Below are 19,134 nucleotides of genomic sequence, written 5' to 3' on the forward strand. Positions count from 1 at the left end.
CACCTGGAGTTCTCTCCATACCTTTACAGCCCATTATTGCTTAGACAAGGCCAGAAGACAAGATTCCATCTTCGGCCAATCTGTCTTGCGCAACCTTTTTACAACTTGACGTACCAGCACCCTTCCGCCTGCCCGTTAGGGTTCAGGATGCTCTCTACCAAATTCCTTCCCAATCCTTGTGCCTATTGCACATCTTGGGTACATATGGTGCATTTCTTGGACAGCCTCAGCTCGGTACTCACCCATATGTGAGGACTACCATCCTGCTTGTCCTGTGAGAAAGCAAATGTTGCTTACCTGTAACAGGTGTTCTCACAGGACAGCAGGATGAGTCCTCATGAAACCCGCCTGCCACCCCGCTGTGTTGGGTTTGTTTTCTTATTTTATTTTTCGGCACTTCCTGTAGCTTTAAACAAGACTAAAGGAGGACCCCTGCTGGCTGCAGTTTTAGTGCCATGCTGGGCAAGCCCAGTAGGTGCCAGTCAAAGTTCTAGAAACTTTGACAAAAAAGTGTTCCGTGATTGGGCTCCATCCTATGATGTCACCCATATGTGAGGACTAACATCCTGCTGTCCTGTGAGAACATTTGCTTTATCTGGCATAGACTTAAGCCCATAGAAAGTCTACTAAACTGGTTTGGATAGCTAACAAAACAGGGAATGACACAGATGACCAAAAGTCCTATCTACACAACATTCTCACAGGCTGATCAAATGAGTTGGATTTTGCATTAAGGCTTTTTATTAATTACAGACAATTGCCTAATCAAAGTACCCATGTTTGATAAGTATCAACAATGGCAAGAAAAATATACAGTATTTATCTAGTTTGAAAATAATTTGCTTCTGCTTACTCTATCATGCTAGAGATGCCGAGAGGAAAGTAGCACACTGCTATCATACAGAGACAATGAGAGAGTATAACAGAGAACATTAAGTGTGAGGGGACTAACTTTACCCACCTAATGTAAACTTTATATACAGACGTTAGGCAAGATGCCCATTGGCTCAGATAGAAAGAAGTTAATAAATTATTATTGCACTTTCCTGGGCAATATGAAATAATAAAACCAGAATTTCTCACAAAAATGTATTCAAAATCGTGGCTTTATGCCAAAGTAGGAGAGAAGGACTGTATGACCATTTGATTTTGTAATCACATTTGAAAATTGTTATTGTACATTTGCCACAGGCTTGGAAATTTAAAAAGCACACATCTTGTCTCTGGGAATCTGGGTTTATCACAGCACCGGTGCACCTGAGATAATTGTCTTCTAGAAGCAACTGCTGCTTGTACTTACTGATTTGGCCACAGCAGATTTCCAATCCAACCCTCAACTAGCATGGGATTTCCACTTGTTCAACTTGACCATCACAGGAAGAAAATGGGGAAGAATTTTGTAAAATACTTGTACATATTTAGCCCATCTCGTGCAGAATCTGATAATATTTTTACAACTAATATGTTTTCCTCCATATCTGGCAAATGTTAGTCACTTTGAACTTTAGCAAATTCTGGTGAAAGATAACTTCCCGCGCAAGCTTGTGCTTCTACCCATAGTTTCATCCCATATGAACCTTTTTCACACCCTCTCTGAAGGAAAGCTGAATGGCAACTGCATTTAAGGCCTAAAAGGACAAGGTTCCAACTCCTCTTGTCTGCTTTGATATCTGAGGTTCTATATCACTGGTCTAATTTTCTGAAGAACACACCATGCCTGGTGCTGGAAGTGGCAGTTTTGGCCTTGGGATGTGCAGTGGGAATCTGTTCATTATCTCCTGCACCTCCTTCCCAATAGTCTGAGGCCAGTCTTTCACCTCTTGTTGCAGAGTTTGAACCCCTCGGATAATTTTGTCCTGTCGAGACCGGAGTTCAACCAAGAGCCTCTGATTCTGTTGCATTTGCTGCAGTCCTGGCCAATCAGACTTCAGGAGACAAAGTGGAACCCTTCGAACTTGTAACCTTTGACCTTGCATGTACTGGTCAAATTCCTCTCGTGTTAGGTTAAGTGCTGGAGCATCCAGCTTTTCAATGAAAGCAACAGCACAGCACTGAAAGGAAGAATACAGAATGCATTCTGTTACTGACCTACAGTTACAATCTATCATTACCTCATACCAATGGACCAAGGAAAAAGCAGAGTTGCTTACCTGTAACAGGTGTTCTCCCAGGACAGCAGATGTAGTCCTCACATGTGGATAACATCAGCAGACTGAGCCCTATCACGGAAAACTTTTCTGCCACAGTTTCTAGAACTTTTGACTGGCACACTGAGCATGCCCAGCATGCCTTAATCCCTGTAGCCACAGGGGTCTCCCTTTAGTCTCGATTGTAGCAAAAGTGCGAGCGAAAAAATAAAATAATAAAACGAATTCGGACCCAAATCCGTGGGGTGGTGGGTGGGTTTCGTGAGGACTACATCCTGCTGTCCTGGGAGTACACCTGTTAGAGGTAAGCAACTCTGCTTTCTCCCAGGACAAGCAGGATGGTAGTCCTCACATGTGGATGATTAGCAAGCTACAAGCTGACTCATATTTGTTTGGACCAACAGCATACAACTTGTACAACAGACACAACAACTGGTGTACTGTTGGGAAAAATGAGGCAACCTGAAAATCACAGTAGATGGATGTGGAAGGAGTTGGGATTATAATGGAAATAAATTCTTCAAGACGGATTGGCCAAAGGCAGAGTCTTGACGTCCTTCCTTGTCCAGGCAGTAATGTGCTGCAAATGTGTGAAGACAGCTCCATGTTGCAGCTTTACAGATCTCAGCAATCGGTACTGAACGATAGTGTGCTACTGAGGTTGCCATGGCTCTTACTGAGTGCGCCTTCACTCGTCCCTGGAGAGGAAGGACTGCTTTGTCATAGCAGAATTCGATACAGTCTGCTAGCCACTTGGAGAGAGTTTGCTTGCCCACTGCAACTCCTGGTTTGTTTTTATCGAAAGAAACAAAGAGTTGGGTGGATTTCCTATGGACTGCTGTGTGGTCTAGGTAAAAAGCAAGTGCACGTTTACAGTCCAAGGTGTGTAAAACTCTTTCGCCCTGGTGAGAGTGAGGCCTTGGGAAAAAAGTTGGTAAGACTATAGATTGATTCAGGTGAAAGTCCATTACCACCTTGGGAAGGAATTTAGGGTGAGTACAGAGGACCACTTAGTCATGGAGGAACCTGGTATAGGGTGAGTATGTGACAAGTGCTTGCAACTCACTAACCCTTCGAGTGGATGTAATGGCTATTAGGAAAAGAACTTTCCATGTAAGGAATTTATCATCACAGGAGTGTAGAAGCTCAAATGGGGAACACATGAGCCTTGTAAGTACTACATTTAGGTCCCATTCGGTAACTGGTGACCATAGCAGGGGTTTAAGTTGAAAAAGCCCCTCATAAATCAACTTACAAGGGGTTGCGCTGTTACCGGGGCATTCCCTACTCCGTTGTGGTACGCTGAGATGGCACTGAGGTGTACACATACTGAGGAAGTTTGGAGACCAGAGTCTGGAAGGTGCCAGAGATAGTCTAATAGAGATGGAGTGGGGCAGGAAAAGGGTCGATACTTGTTTGCGTGCACCACGTGGTAAATCTTTTCCACTTAGAAAGTTAGGATTTTCGTGTGGAAGGCTTTCGTGAAGCTACAAGCACTTGAGAAACCTTAGTTGAAAGATTGAGCGGTTGTAGGATCAGGTTTTCAACATCCATGCTGTGAGGGACAGGGTCTGAAGGTTCGGGTGGCATAACATGCCGAGGTTCTGAGTTATGAGATTGGGCGCTGTGCCCAGGCGAATTGGTTCTTGGATGGAGAGGTCGAGAAGCATGGGAAACCATACTTGTCGAGGCCAATACGGGGCTATGAGTATCACTGACCCTGTGTCCTGTTGTAGTTTCACGAGAGTTTTGGCTATCGGCGGTATTAGGGGTAACGCGTATAGGAGACCTGTGTTCCAAGGGCGAGCGAAGGCTTCCATGGCTAACGTGTTTTGCTGCCTGTGCAGGGAGTAGAATCTGTCCACTTTGTGATTCAGTTTGGATGCAAAGAGGTCTATTGTTGGTTGACCTCAGTGTTGGAAGATTTTGCTCGTTACCACAGGATCCAGAGACCACTCGTGAGGATGGAACTGTCGCCTGAGCCGATCTGCTACTACATTCTGTATGCCTGCCAGATAAGTGACCTGGAGATGCATGGAGTGTGCAAAGGCCCAGGCCCAGATCTGTGCAGCTTCTTGGCAGAGGAGATAAGAGCCTGTGCCTCCATGTTTGTTCAAGTACCACATTGCAACTGTGTTGTCTGTATGAGAACAGTCTTGCGTGAAAGGCAGTCCTTGAACGCAAATAGAGCATAGCGTATGGCTCGAAGCTCTAGGAAGTTGATTTGAAACTTTGCTTCGTGTTGTGTCCAAGTCCCTTGAGTTTGAAGGTTGCTCACATGAGCTCCCCAACCCAAGTTGGATGCGTCTGTGGTTAAAGTCACTTGAGGAAGTGGTTGCTGGAAAAGTAGACCTGTCAGCAAGTTGGAATTGTTTGTCCACCAGAGAAGTGAGAGACGTAGCTGGTCGGTTACTTGGATCTGGGAGGAAAGAGGTTGAGTGGCTTGTAGCCACTCAGATTTCAAAGTCCATTGAGTTATTCTCATGGCCAGCCTGGCCATAAGAGTGACGTAGACCATGGAAGACATGTGGCCCAGCAATGTGAGGAATTGATGGGCTGAGGCTGTTTTCCTTGTGCGCAGAGATGTCACTAGTTTGGAGAGTGTGTCTGCACGGTCGTTGGGAAGGAAGGCCTCTGCAACTGTGGTGTCCAAATCGGCTCTGATGAAGGTAAGGAGGTGAGATGGATTCAAGTGGGATTTCTGGTAATTGATGAGAAACCCCAACGAGTTAGCAGATTGATAGAGAGCTCCTTGCTTGGATTGGCGCTTGATTAGCCAGTCGTCCAGGTAAGGAAACACGTGTAGATGGGCCACAGCCACTGCTAGGCACTTTGTAAATACACGGGGTGACGAGGCCAGTCCAAAAGGTAGAACCCGGTACTGAAAATGTTGATATCCCACTATAAAGCGCAGATATTTGCGGTGATGTGGGGATATGGAAATGTGTGCATAAGCGTCTTGAAGATCCAGAGAACAGAGCCAGTCCCTTTGTTGTAGAAGGGGAAGCATGGTGCCTAGGGACACCATCCTGAATTTTTCTTTTTTGTAGAAATTTGTTGAGAATGCGGAGGTCTAGGATGGGTCGGAGGCCGTCTGATTTCTTTGGAATTAGAAAATAGCGGGAGTAGAACCCTCTGCCCTGCTGTGCCAGGGAAATGGTTTCCACAGCCCTGACACTCAGTAGGGTGGACAGTTCTGACTCTAGAAGAGTTGTGTGATCTCTTTGGATCCACAGTGGATTGGATGGTGAATCCGGGGGTACCATGAGGAAATTTAGATGGTATCCCTGGGTTAAGATGGATATTACCCATTGGTCAGTTGTAATGCAGCGCCAGTTGATGATAAAGTGGTGTAGCCAACCTCCTACAGGCAATTCTGGTCTTGGATTGGTAGAGTGGCTGCTGTTCTCTGGACAGATTTCAAAATCCAGAGGCTGGGCCCATTTGCGGGGCTGGCTGAGATCTGGATGTCTTGGCCTGCCGTGGATGTCCTCTCTGAGGTGGTTTGGCTGGTCTCATGCGAGATGTAGGTGGGTAGTAGTTGCATGAGCGATAAAAGGGTCTTCTAGGGTCCCCTTCTCGTGGTTTTACGAGCAGAAGAGTTTCAGCCGTCACTGTGGAAAGTTGACGCAGGGTCTCATGATGATCTTTTGAGTTGAGCCACTGCGTGTGTCACTGAATCTTGTCACTGAAGAGATTATCTCCGGTACACGGGAGATCAGCGAGCTTGTCCTGGACTTCTGTTCGCAAGTCAGATGCCTTAAGCCAGGCCTACCTTCTGGCACTGATTCCTGTTGATGATAAGCAAGCTCTGACCTCATGTTTTCCTGCCTCGAGACCTTTCTGGAGAATGGCAATGAGGTTTTCTTGTTGTTAAGGCAGAGAAACCGCTATCCCTTGGACCTGCTTCCACAGGTTCCTCTGGTATTGTGTCATTTATAATTGATAGGCAGCTATGCTTGACACTAGCATAGAACCCTGAAAAACCTTTCTACCCAAACCATCCAAGAATTTCTGGTCCTTTCCAAGGGGAGCTGAAGAATGGGGGCACAGTCTTTTGGCCTTCTTCTGCGCAGATTCTACTACCACTGATTGGTGGGGTAGCTGTGGCTTCTGAAACCCTGGAGTATGCTGGACTAGATAAGTTGCATCTGTCTTTCTATTAACTGGTTGGACAGTGCAAGGGTGCTCCCATAGGCGATGTTGCAGTCAAAGAGCACTTCGTGGACTGGAATGGCCATAATTTCTTTGGAGGCATCTACAAATTGAAGGACTTCCAATGTCTTATGACGTGTGTCCTCCTCGGTGATTAGGTCAAAAGGAATGGTCTCTGACATTTCCTTTATAAAATTAGCAAAGGAGAGGTCTTCTGGAGGAGACAGTTTCCTTTCTTCTGGAGGAGATGGCTCTGAGTGTATGTCCTCTGTAGAAGTGTCGGTGTCAACATCCTCCCATGGATCATACGGGGTCTCTGGCTGAGATCCTGAGGGAAGGAAAAGTTTTGATACTCCAGGATGTGCAGGCATCGATGGAGGTCTCGATGGAGGATGTGGCGGCACCGATGGAGTCTTAGGCGGCATCGATGGCATCGAAGAGAACCACAGGCGCCTCGATCCCGAGAGCCCCGACGGACCAGGAACCGGTTCCGGCATCGGTGGAAGTGGAGCTGGAACAGGACTAGAGTCCATGCCTTCATCTTCCGAGAACCCTGGAATCGGTATCAGGGGTCTTGGAGACTCAGTAGGTCGTCTTGGTACCGATGACCCTGGCTGGGTCGGAAGGGCACCGATGAGTGTATCCAGGTGGTCGAGCAACGGTGTAAAGATCGATGGCTCCAGTGTCAGTATGGGGGCTGGCATCAATGGTGGATGAAGGTTCCGGAGAGCATCAAGCACCGTCTGTTGGACAAGTATGTCCAGCTCCTCCCTGGAAGCTGGTATAGGTAACGCAGCTGCAGGGGGAGGCAGGCTAGGCGATACTGGCACCTCCACAGGAATCTGTGGGTCTCAGTACCTGGCACAGATATCGGTGGGGATCACCTCGGGGTCTCGGGTGCAGAGGAGGTTTGATGCTCCTCTCCCCGTGCTCTCTTCGTAATTGGCTCGATAGCCATTGAAGCCGATGCGGTGTCGGCACCGGGTGTAGAATCGCGTCTGTGCCGGTGTTTCCCTCGGTGCTTGGTCTGGTATTCCTCCGGCACTAAGGAAGATGATGCTGATGCTCTGGATGTTGTCGGTGATGGACGGTCACTGCTGCCTTGCTGCTCCTGGCGAGGTTTATCGATGGATTTTGACGATGTTCCTCCCGGTGATGACTGGGTGCACATCAATGGAGCTAGCTTTATCTTGAACAGAGACTCTATTTTGTCCAGGCGGGCATGCCTGCCCTTCGGGGTCATTTGAGCGCAGCTGGGGCATCGACGTACATCATGTGATGAACCGAGGTACAAGGCACAAACATCATGCAGGTCAGTAATCGACATCGTACGTGGACATTCCAGGTATTTTCTAATGCCCGTCGCCATGGTGGAAAAAAGGGGTGCGAAAACAGTCGGTGGCCTGTGGGAACTAAAGACAAGGTAGCAGGAACCGACCGAAGACGGTGGAAATTATTCACCGAGTGACGAGAAAACGATGTCACGATGGGAGACCCCTATGAGGTAACATTTTTGTGAAGAAAACTTCAAGTTTTTCTGTGAGGAAAAGTAGTGAGAAAATTCTCACAGAGCTCCTAACCACGAGGCAAACTGCAGCGCGGAAAAAAAGAGACAAGGGAGATCCCTGTGGCTACACGGATTATGGCATGCTGGGCATGCTCAGTGTGCCAGTCAAAAGTTCTAGAAACTTTGGCAGAAAAGTTTTCTGTGATAGGGCTCTGTCTGCTGATGTTATCCACATGTGAGGACTACATCCTGCTTGTCCTGGGAGAATCAGTGTTTCCATATTTTTGCCTATGCATGCCAGGACTTTACTTTTTTTTTTTTTTTAATAAGAAGATAAACACTTTTTCCTGCTTTTCAGAGTCATAAGACAAAGAAGCACAAGTAAACATAACAGTGACAAAAGAGAGACAACTGCAAAGACAGAAAAAAAGCAAAGGCTATGGCAATGCATTAGCTGGGCAAGTAGTATAAATTACCAGTCTGCTAATCTATAGTGGACAGCATTCAGATAAAACATACAGGGAAACACAAAAACCAACAGAAATTACTGAAAGACCCTAACTGGCTAAAAATCTGGCTTTGGCAGAAAATAAAAATTTAAAACTGCAAAATCAGATGCTATTTTTAGCAGTCTGGATAGCCTGTTCAAAATAATGTACTTTCACCTTTTCCTGGGAACAGAGAGAATCCATTTCTTCATAGGGAACTGTCTTAAAGATTTCTGTTGCAAGGTTCCGATTTATTTTCCTTTAGAGATCTTAATTTGATTTAGTACATCATCAAGATCCATTATTGTAACTGAATATAGACTGTTAGAAGTGCTGTAGACTATAATATATACATATGTTCCCCACACTTTTCAAACTTAGATCTCTAAATGCAACTTTCACAAATTTTTTTCAACGACTTTCCCCATAATTGTGCCATAATTCATATTCCCTAAGAAATGGGATGGATATAAAGCAGAGTGTTAATCTCTATACCTAAACCAGAAGGACTTTGACAGAAGGAAGCCTAGAATACAGCCGGACAAATGTGTTCCTCACCAGATTGGTGAAACAGTAGCCAGCCTCTCCTATCATTAGCCGCTTAGGATAACAGAAGCGGGTGATGTATTGCAGATTGGACTGGAGGCGTGGGGGGTTGGCCTTCAGGACAGCATAAATTAAGCAGGACAGGTAGTCATCGGCAGTGGCTAGCTCTTGGGTGGAGCCCTGAATAGCCTTGAATAAGAAGCTGCTGCCTCTGGTGACACAAGAGAGCTTATCCTGTGGGGCTCGCTTGGAATCCATCTCAATCATTGCTAGAAAACAAGACATAGTGGTTAGTAACTGGCCTAAAGAGTTTTACAGTAAGCATATGTCTCTCTATATATAATATGCATGCTATATACACTCCATCTGACATGCCTACTATGCAAAGCTGTGTAGCCCTAGAAAGCACAGTGGCACCAAAATGGAGTCAGGGCAAGGCAGGCTGCAAGACAGGGACTGGTTGTAGACTAGAAAGTATGAGGGAGAACATGGGAAGAATCTGGGCATTGGAGATTGCTTGGGTCAGACCAGGGGAGTACTGAGAGTACTCTTTCTAGAAATTGTTTGAGAATCTGAACAATACCCAGACCCTTGGAAGTACAGGATGCAGAGAGATAAAACAACTCCTTTTCAGCAATTCACAAACTGGAAGAACAAAAGATATATGGGATGGTTGAAGGGAATTATTTAATTTGCACAATGCTGAATAAAATTCACCAACCTGTAACTGCAGAAAAGATATTATCTTTGACCTCCATCTTCCCTTCGTTAACTGGAGCTCGCAGCATCTCAGGAGTTACCCAATGCAAGGAACTGAATACAAACAAGTCTATTAATTACCACAGACCTCAGTGTTATGCATCCACCATGTCTGCTGGTCTGTAGAGGGTGCTAAGAGGCCAAAAAAATTTCCCTAGGCATTCTACTATAGGGTTTTCCAAATCTGGAGCATTGAGGATAATGTTTTAATTCTAGAGTAATTCAAAAGACAACATTAACTGTAGAGCAGAAACCAATTCACTACGGAGTGCAGCCTCCCCCATCTCTTTCTTACCGTATGCGTCTCTGTATCGCTAGATCCTTCTGCTCATCTTGAGAGCTATCTGGACAGAAGACAGACTTATACAGTTGTGTCATAACCATTTTCTCAATATTGTCCATCATGCGATCACTCTCTTCTGGGGGATATTCTAAACAACAGAAAGCTGGTTAGGCATATTAGCTACCTGCTACCATGGATATAAGATATAATAAATACCACAATACAGCTTTTACCAAAGGGATGATTAAAAGTGAACACATCTCAAATCACTAAAGAGAGGTCCTGATGATGTTATTCACACATGCTGCAGAAGCTAACCAAGAGATGCTCAACACCTCACTCTCCGTTTGATTCTGTATCAAGTCACAGTGCAGCACAGCCTCACCAGGTCCGTGGGCTCTTAACACCCAAGAACTGGTTGCTCTGATAGGTCACCAGGCACTGTAACTTTTTTTTTACATACACAGGGAACTTATTTAAGAAAATGGCACTAAACCTAACAGAAACCGATAACCTAAATGCTCATGGGTTGTCACTGTAGCTTCTAGCCAAGGTAAGAAGCATCACAGAGTTGGAGATTCATTAGAAGTGATCAGTTTTAAATTCCAGGCTAGCAGATTAAAATTGCAAGGGGATAGTTGCTGAACAAAATATAGGGTAAAACTAGAGGTTAAATTAAATGCTGATGGAAAAAGAGCACAAGGTAACTAAGGGTAGTGCTAAATGTGCACTAAAATTCAGCAGAGTTTCTTAATGTAGCCAAAAAAAACCCCATTTAACTTCCGATGCAGTTCGCTAATGGTATGCTAATGTATTTGGAGATAAGTACAATGACTTGCACAATGTTGGCAAAACCCAAGTTAAAATGCGCACTCAGACTAGGCTTGGGAGAGTCTCTACAATATGCACAAATTTAAAAAAATTAAGCACAAATCATGTTTTGTGGACAAGCAAATCTTTTTTGTGCACAAAACTTGATTTGCATTCATTTTGGGATAAATTTTTAAACACATGCGCAGGCGTCCATATGTGTGCGGTTTCCAGCGTGCAAATGGAAACGCCGATTTTATTATGTGCGCGCGTTGCTGCACACGTTATAAAATACAATACCGCATGCACATGCGTGCACCGATTTTATATCAGCACGCACATGTGCGGGCCGATGGCGACTTGTACATGCAAAGGGGGGAGATTTCATTTTAAAAACGTGTGGCGACACGAGTAGGCCTTTCCCCAGTTCCCCAACTCCCTACCTATCCTTCCTCCCTTTTCCCCTCTCCGCCTCGACCTCTAATCCCCACCTATCTAATCAAATTTTTTTGTTTTATAACTTACTTCTGCTCAGCAGCTGAAGTAAGTTGTGCGTGCTGGCCAGCTGCCGGCATGTGCTTCACCGGGACAGTGCTTAATGGCACTGTCCCGGCCAGCCCCCTGCCCAGACCCTGCCCCCAGCCCACCCCTTTTCAAAGACCTGGCACTTCCACACATACAGGGAGATACGCATGTGGCTGGGCCACTATGAAAATGTGCTTGGCGCAAGCACAGCCCCACCATGCGCAAATCTCCATGTTTTCACGCGTGCCAGGGGTTTAAAATTTACCTGTTTGGTGGCATAAAATATGATTTACGTGCACACAAATGTTTTCAGCATAGAAAACATTTTTTATGAGCACAGATAGGAAAATTGGTTCTTACCTGATAATTTTTGTTCCTGTAGTACCACGGATCAGTCCAGACTGTGAGTTATGCCTCCCTTCCAGCAGATAAGAACATAAGAACATAAGAACATAAGAAATTGCCATGCTGGGTCAGACCAAGGGTCCATCAAGCCCAGCATCCTGTTTCCAACAGAGGCCAAACCAGGCCACAAGAACCTGGAGACAAACTTGAAGAGCACCCCTCTTAACCTGGAGTGCCACCTGCATCTCTTCAGTATAAACAATATACAAGCAGAATTAAAAATAAGATCAAACCAGGATTAAACATGGATTAAGCAAGGTCAAAAATAGAGAACGTGGAACTCCAACTAATAAACAAATTGTTGTCAAACAGTGAAGAAGAAGAAACCTGTAGCCTTCTTCCATAGCCTTCTGCATAATTAAGTACTGTCATAGTGGATTCTCAGTGGACTCTCAGGGAAGAAATACCCTCCCTCGAAGGGCGGGCGTTTGGATTGATCCGTAGTACTACAGGAACGAAAATTATCAGGTAAGAACCAATTTTCCTTTCCCCGTACGTACCTGGATCAGTCCAGACTGTGGGATGTACCAAAACATCCTTATTTAGGGTGGGACCCCGAGAGTCCCACTCGAATGACCCCACTTCCAAAGTCGCTGGCATTCAGAGCCTGGATGTCCAAATGGTAATGTCAAGCAAAGGTATGTATCGTCTTCCAGGTTGCTGCTCTACAAATTTCTTGTGGCAAAACCAACTGACATTCAGCCCACGAAGCCGCCTGAGAATGAATCGAGTGGGCTTTCAAACCTTCAGCAACGGGATGACCGCAACAAATGTAAGCAGACGAAATAGCTTCCTTCAACCATCTAGCTACCATCGCTTTAGATACCTTCTATCCTTTCTTAGTACCACTCCACAAGATGAACAAATGATCGGACATCCAAAAGGAGTTAGTGACCTCCAAATAGCGCAACAGTGTCCTTCTAACATCCGATCGCCTCAACTCTTTGGCATGAGGAGCATCAAGAGATATATCAGAAAAGGCCAGAAGCGCTACAGACTGATTTACATGGAAGGACGAGACCACCTTTGGTAAGAAGGAAGGTACCATTCTGAGAAAAACTCTAGAGTCAGAAATCCTTAAGAAGGGCTCTCTACAAGACAGGGCTTGGATCTCAGATATCAGATGGGCCGAGCAGATAGCCACCAAAAATATTGTTTTTAAGGTGAGTTCCTTTAACGTGGCCTTCTTGAGAGGTTCAAAAGGCGGGTCACACAAAACTCTCAGTACCAAATTAAGATTCCACAAAGGACACACTGGTCAGACTGGAGGGTTTAGATGCTTTGCCCCCCTAAGAAAACGAACCACATGTGGATGCGAAGCGAGAGACTTGCCATGAACTCAACCAACAAGAGAACCCAAGGCAGCTACTTGAACCCGGAGGGAATTGAAAGACAAACCTTTGGCTAAGCCCTTCTGCAAAAATGCCAAAATATGCGCCACCAAGAAAGACAGGGAAGAACAGCGTGCTCACGACACCAGGACTCAAAAACTTTCCAAACCCTGACAAAGAAGAGGGAAATAGAGGTTTTCCTAGCTTGCAGCAGAGTAGTAATCACGTCCTCCGAATATCCTTTCTTCCTCAATCGCCGCCTTTCAAAAGCCAGGCTGCTAGACAAAAGCGATCTGCCTGGTCGAAAAATATAGGCCCTTGACGAAGTAAATGTTGTAGATGGCCGAGCCTCAGGGGACCGTCCAATGCGAGATTGACGAGGTCGGTGAACCACAGATGCCTGGGCCACTCCAGTGCCACCAGAATCACCCTCCCTGAGTGCACCTCTATCCGGCGAAGAATCTTGCCAACTAGAGGCCAAGGAGGGAAGATGTAAAGAAGCACCAAAGTCGGCTAGGGGAGCACCAGTGCATCGACCCCTTCCACCCCATGCTTTCTTCTGCAACTGAAGAAGCAAGGAGCCTTGGTATTTTGAAGCATAGCCATCAGGTCTAAGTGAGGAAGACCGCACCTGAGCGAGATGAGGTCTGTCGCTTGGTCGGAGAACTCCCATTCTCCTGAATCTATCCTTTGCCAACAGGTAATCTGCTTGTACTTTGTTGGTTCCAGCTATGTGAGATGCTGGTAGAAGAGCAAGATGCTTCTCCGCCCAGTCCATGAGTAGCTCAGTTTCTGCCGCCACTGCTTGACTTTTGGTGCTGTCTTGACGGTTGATGTAGGCCACTGTTGTCGCATTTTCAGATGGGACTCTGACTGCTCAGTTGTGTAGGAGAGGATGAAATTGCCTCAGCGCCAATCGAACAGCCCTGGTCTCCAAGCGATTGATGGACCAACTCGCTTCCTCCGCCAACCATAGGCCCTGGACCGACTGGGACTGACAGACTGCTCCCCAACCTGAGAGACTGGCATCTGTGGTCACAACTATCCATTGTGGTACTTCGAGGTCCACCCCTCAGCTCAGGTGTTCCAGGACAAGCTACCAGCCAAGACTGTACCTGGCAGAATCGGTGAGAGGTAAGGGGGTCTGAAACTCCTCCCACTTCGGATCCCAGCGGGACAGTAACGCTCGTTGCAATGGTCTCATATGCGCAAAAGTCCAGGGAACCAACTCCAAGGTGGATGCCATGGACCCAAGAACCTGCAAATAGTCCCAAGCCATGGGGAGAAGGAGTGACAAAAGTTGATGGACCAACAGCAACAACTTGTCGATCCGCTCCGGCGGGAGGAACACCTTTCCCCGACTGGTATCGAACCGAGCTCCCAAAAAATCCATGGTTTGAAAAGGAAGAAGTTTGCCTTTGGCTTGATTGACGACTCATCCGAGAGATTCGAGAAGACTCAGGACTTTGGAGACTGCTTCTTCGCAGAGTTCCCTGGACTTCGCTCGAATGAGCTAGTCGTCCAGGTACGGGTGCACCAGAATACCCTCTCTTCGAAGTGCCCCAGCTACGACTACCATTATCTTGGTAAACGTGTGGGGTACTGTAGCGAGTCCAAAAGGCAGGGCAGCAAACTGAAAATGCCTTCCGAGAATCTTGAAGCGAAGATACTTCTGGTGAGCTTTGCGGATGGCTATGTGCAAGTATGCTTCCGTGAGATCCAGGGAAGCCAGAAATTCGCCACTGCGTACCTCCGCAAGGACCGAGCGTAGAGTCTCCATTCGGAAATGCGGGACTTTGAGCTCTCTGTTCACTCTCCTGAGGTCGAGAATCGGCCAGAAGGATTCTTCCTTCTTGGGAACCATGAAATAGTTGGAGTATCTTCCTCTTTTCCACTCGGCTTGGGAGACGGGAACTATAGCTCGCAGGGCAATAAGCCGTTCAAGAGTCTGTCGCATGATCTGCGCCTTGGTGCAAGAACCACAAGGGGAGACCATGAAGAGATGTCGAAGAGGCCGAGCAAATTCCAAAGCGTAGCCGTGCTTTATGATATTTAAAACCCACTGATCGGTGGTTATCCTAGTCCATTCCTCGTAAAACTGGGACAACCATCCCCCTACACGAGGGACCGAGGGATGGGCCAGCCGCATTTCATTGAGAGGACTTGGATCCGAGCGTGGCTGAAGAGACTCCCTCTCGGGAGGGCTGATGCCCTCTAAAGGAAGAGGACCTCGTCTGCAGCCTCTCCGCTGGTTGCTGCTGAACCCCAGTCTGCGCTCTGCTCTGACAAAATCTTCGTTGGCCTCGAAAGTGCAACCGAGCCGGCGGGAAGCTTCTGGAGGGCTTGGGTCGATCCTCCGGGAGTTTGTGCAGCTTATTCTCACCCAGAGACCTGATCATCTGCTCCAAGTCTTCGCTGAAGAGAAGATTACCTTTGACAGGTATAGAACTTAACTGAGCCTTGGAAGAGACATCTGCCGCCCAGTTGCGTAGCCATAAGAGTCGCCTTGCGGACACCGCAGATGCCATAGTCCGGGAGGAAGTTCTCAGGAGATCATACAGGGCATCAGCCCCATAAGCAATCACTGCCTCTAGGTGTTCTGCTTCTGCCGAATTCTCTGGAAGAAGGTCTCTGGAAGTTACAAATGTTGGACCCAGCGGAGGCTAGCTCGAAGCATGAAGCTACTACATACAGCCGCTCGTATACCTAATACTGGTACTTCAAAGATCCGCTTGAGAAGAACTTCAAGCTTTCTGTCTTGAAGGTCCTTAAGGGCTGCTGCTCCAGCCATGGGAACAGTGGTCCGCTTAGTGACTGCCGACACCAAAGCGTCCACTTTGGGAAACTTCAACAGTTCCAGGGTCTCCTCGAGCAAAGGATAAAGTTTGTCCATAGCCCGACCCACACACAGTCCAGCTTCAGGCACATCCCACTCTCTAGTCAACAATTCCTGAACCATGGGATAAAAGGAAAAGTTTTAGATGGATCTCGTAAGCCCGCTAGAACCGGGTCCATGGAATCCTGGGGGAGTACATTTTACGGAAGGTCTAACCCGAGTTCTGATAGGACCCATGGGATTAAAAGATCCAATTCCTCCCTGTGAAAAAGATGAACTACTTTAGGGTCGCCTTCAAGGTGGGACGGCTTTCCCAGTTCTTCCTCAGGTTCAGTCCCCGAAGGAGGAGCCGGGACCATAGAAGGGTCCGAAGATCCAGTGGCCGCCACGTCTGGAGGAGTAGAACTGTCCACAAAGGAGGAGCTCTGAAGCTTCACAACACGAAGGGAGGTATGGGGGTCCTGGCGCTTAGGCAGCTTCTGGGGGGCCCCACAGGGCACCCCAAAAGAGAAGGTTCAGCTTGTTGTGCTTGAGTGGCCAGAAAAGCTTTGTGCATCAAAAGCACAAAATCCAGTGAAAATGAATTAACTCCACTCCCTTCCCCCACCAGGGGATCGGGCTGTGGATCTAAAAAGTCCTGGTCCTGCTCAGAAGGATCTTCTGCACTGAAGGCCCGCGCTGCTAAGGAATCTAAAATGGCTGCCGTTCCCACGCTAAACTGGAATGGAGCAGCCAGAGGCTCAAGAGGAGCAGGTTGTTTAGGCGCCGCGCAGGTCTTGTTAGTAAACTCCGGTCCCCGATCCGAGCTGCCTTCACCACTGGAGAGAGGCAGCAGGAACAAAGACCTGCGCAGGAGAGGCGTGAAGCCGACTCCCCGCAGGCAACACAGCGAGTAGGATGCGGCATGTGGGAAGCCTAGAGAGGCGCCAAAGAGAGCCGTGGGAAAAAAGAAGCCAGCAGCAAAAATTAAAACGGCCTGCCGCGAAACAACCCCACCGGTAAGCTAAAAAGTAAAAAAAACAGCCAGATAGCATAAAACTAGAAAGAAGGCTGACAAGCTGCTTCCGCACTCTTTTGCTCGTTTTTTTGGGTTTTTTTTTAATGGACCGGGGGCACAAGGAGGGGGGACAGGGACCGGACCACCAGTATGTCCACCCCAGGTGCCTTACCTGTAGGACCCCGCAGGGTCACCAACCCCAGCTCCTGAATCCTACTACCAGAGGGGTAGGCCAACTAGGACCTGCCTACCCCCCCGGGAGGATTATTGTAACCTGCTTGTTTGCTTCCTAAACCTTTTTTTTTTTTTATGAAGAGATTCACTTAACTACAAAGAAAGGTCAAGCCTGCAGGGATTGCCACCTCCATCTGCTGGAGACAGAGAAAAAAAGACAACCATGGTTTACTAATGAACTTAGAAATCTCAAACACAGTCTACGACAGAAAGAAAACAAAAGGCGCAAAGCACCATCCCCCTCCACCCTCTCTGCTTACAAACTTGCCCTCAACTTATACAAGTGCTCTACATTAAAAACAAAAAGGGACTTCTATGCACATAAGATCCATGATCTCATTTTCTACTCTAAAGCCCTTTTTGCATACCTAACTCAAATCAATGCTCCTGACATATTCTCTTAACCAAGCTCAAGCAAAAGCAGATGAGCTGGCCCTCTTCTTCAGTAATAAAGTCACTAACCTCCTAACACAGCTGACTCCTAATGCTTGTTCGCCTTCCAGCACATATCTCCACCCTAACAAAGACATATCTCTCCACTCCTTCGAACCCATCACATCTTCAGAGATCCGAACAGTTTTAAAGAAAATGAAACCTTCCTCACATCCATTTGACCAAATCCCGACCAAACTGCTACTTCTAATTCCTGACAGCATCGCCAAAACTTTGGCGGACATCATTAACTGTTCATTATCCCAGGGTTTCTATCCAGATGACCTTAAACTGGCATCCATCAAACCACTCCTTAAGAAACCAAACTTGGATCCCAAAGATCCCAACAGCTTCTGCCCAATCTCCAACCTCCCATTCATTGCCAAGGTCATGGAAATACTAGTTAAAACACAACTAGCGGACTACATCGAAGATCACAAAATTCTGTTCCCTACTCAATATGGATTCCGAAAAGCATTAAGTACTGAATCCCTACTCATCTCCCTGACAGACTACCTCATCATGGGCCTCGATAAAGGTCAGGCCTTCTTACTGATCCTACTGGACCTCTTGGCAGCATTTGATACCGTTAACCACTCCTTACTACTAAATCAGCTGACGAACATCGGCATTACAGGAACTGCTCTGGCCTGGTTCAAAACATTCCTAGGGAACAGAGGCTTCAAGGTCAAAATCCACAACAAAGAATCTCACCGTTACCCTTCCTCACTAGGAGTTCCTCAGGGCTCCTCCCTTTCACCCACACTCTTCAATATTTACCTTCTTCCACTTTGCCAGTTGTTAACCAAATTGAACCTAAAACACTTCTTATATGCCGACGACGTCCAGATCGTGATCCCCTTAAAGAATCCATCACAAAAACACTAGAATTTTGGGAACACTGTTTTCAAGAAATCAACTGCCTCCTCACCAGCCTAAACTTAATACTAAATTCTTCAAAAAGCGAATTCCTTCTCATTTCCCCGGAAAACAGTAATATCACTATGAACCCACCAGCCAACCTGCAAATTTCACAAGCAAGAGACTTAGGAGTTATTATAGGCAATCGGCTAAACCTAAAATCATTTATTAACCAAACAACTAAAGATTGTTTTCATAAACTACATGTCCTAAAAAGAATAAATACAAAAACGCAAAGAGCAATTCTTGCGAACCTGTCACCAACTTAACCATATGAACACAAAAGGTATCGCCAAATCACCATATATATTGAATTCCAACCGTTTGCCACAACACTGTATTTCTGATATTTTAACAACTTTCAACAAACGGAAAAATTTTTTTTGAGAAAGAACAGGATTGCATCAGCAAGCCAATGTCGATGTGCTCAGGGAAACCTCACTGAGCCGTCCGGTCTTTTCAATCATTTGCAGCCTGTCTCTTGAAAATACACCCTCCGGTGTTGATGGAAATTATCTGTTGGTGTATGTAACTTGTAATATTCGTATCCAATTTTCAAATAATTATATCCAACAGGGTGGTAGCCTCAATCATCGTTCTCTAGCAAAATCGGGCACTGTTATCCTTACAGTGTGACAAAGTATTCCGTTTGGCAATATGAATACATAGAAATATTGCTCAAGATGTATAAATCAACGACTCGACAGCGGCCGTGTTTCGCAGCCTTACGGCGGCTGCTTCTTCAGGAGTCTAATGTT

At 46.5% G+C, this 19,134-nt stretch overlaps 1 protein-coding gene across 6 annotated transcripts in view; it reads right to left on the reverse strand.

Annotated features, from left to right (window-relative positions):
• Positions 1-718: 718 nt before the first annotated feature.
• The window catches only part of LOC115100770 (rab5 GDP/GTP exchange factor-like), a 106,579-nt gene continuing 88,163 nt past the window's right edge, over positions 719-19,134 (reverse strand). For all 6 annotated transcript variants that reach the window (XM_029619624.1, XM_029619625.1, XM_029619623.1 and 3 more), the window contains exons 6-9: positions 9,898-10,033; positions 9,565-9,656; positions 8,856-9,112; positions 719-2,051 (exon numbers count right to left, since the gene is read on the reverse strand). In XM_029619624.1, coding sequence (XP_029475484.1) covers positions 1,692-2,051; positions 8,856-9,112; positions 9,565-9,656; positions 9,898-10,033 — 845 coding nt within the window. In that variant the 3' untranslated portion in view covers positions 719-1,691. The remainder of the gene's footprint in view (positions 2,052-8,855; positions 9,113-9,564; positions 9,657-9,897; positions 10,034-19,134) is intronic.

This window comes from Rhinatrema bivittatum, chromosome 11, assembly GCF_901001135.1.
Source record: "Rhinatrema bivittatum chromosome 11, aRhiBiv1.1, whole genome shotgun sequence".
Taxonomy (NCBI): domain Eukaryota; kingdom Metazoa; phylum Chordata; class Amphibia; order Gymnophiona; family Rhinatrematidae; genus Rhinatrema; species Rhinatrema bivittatum.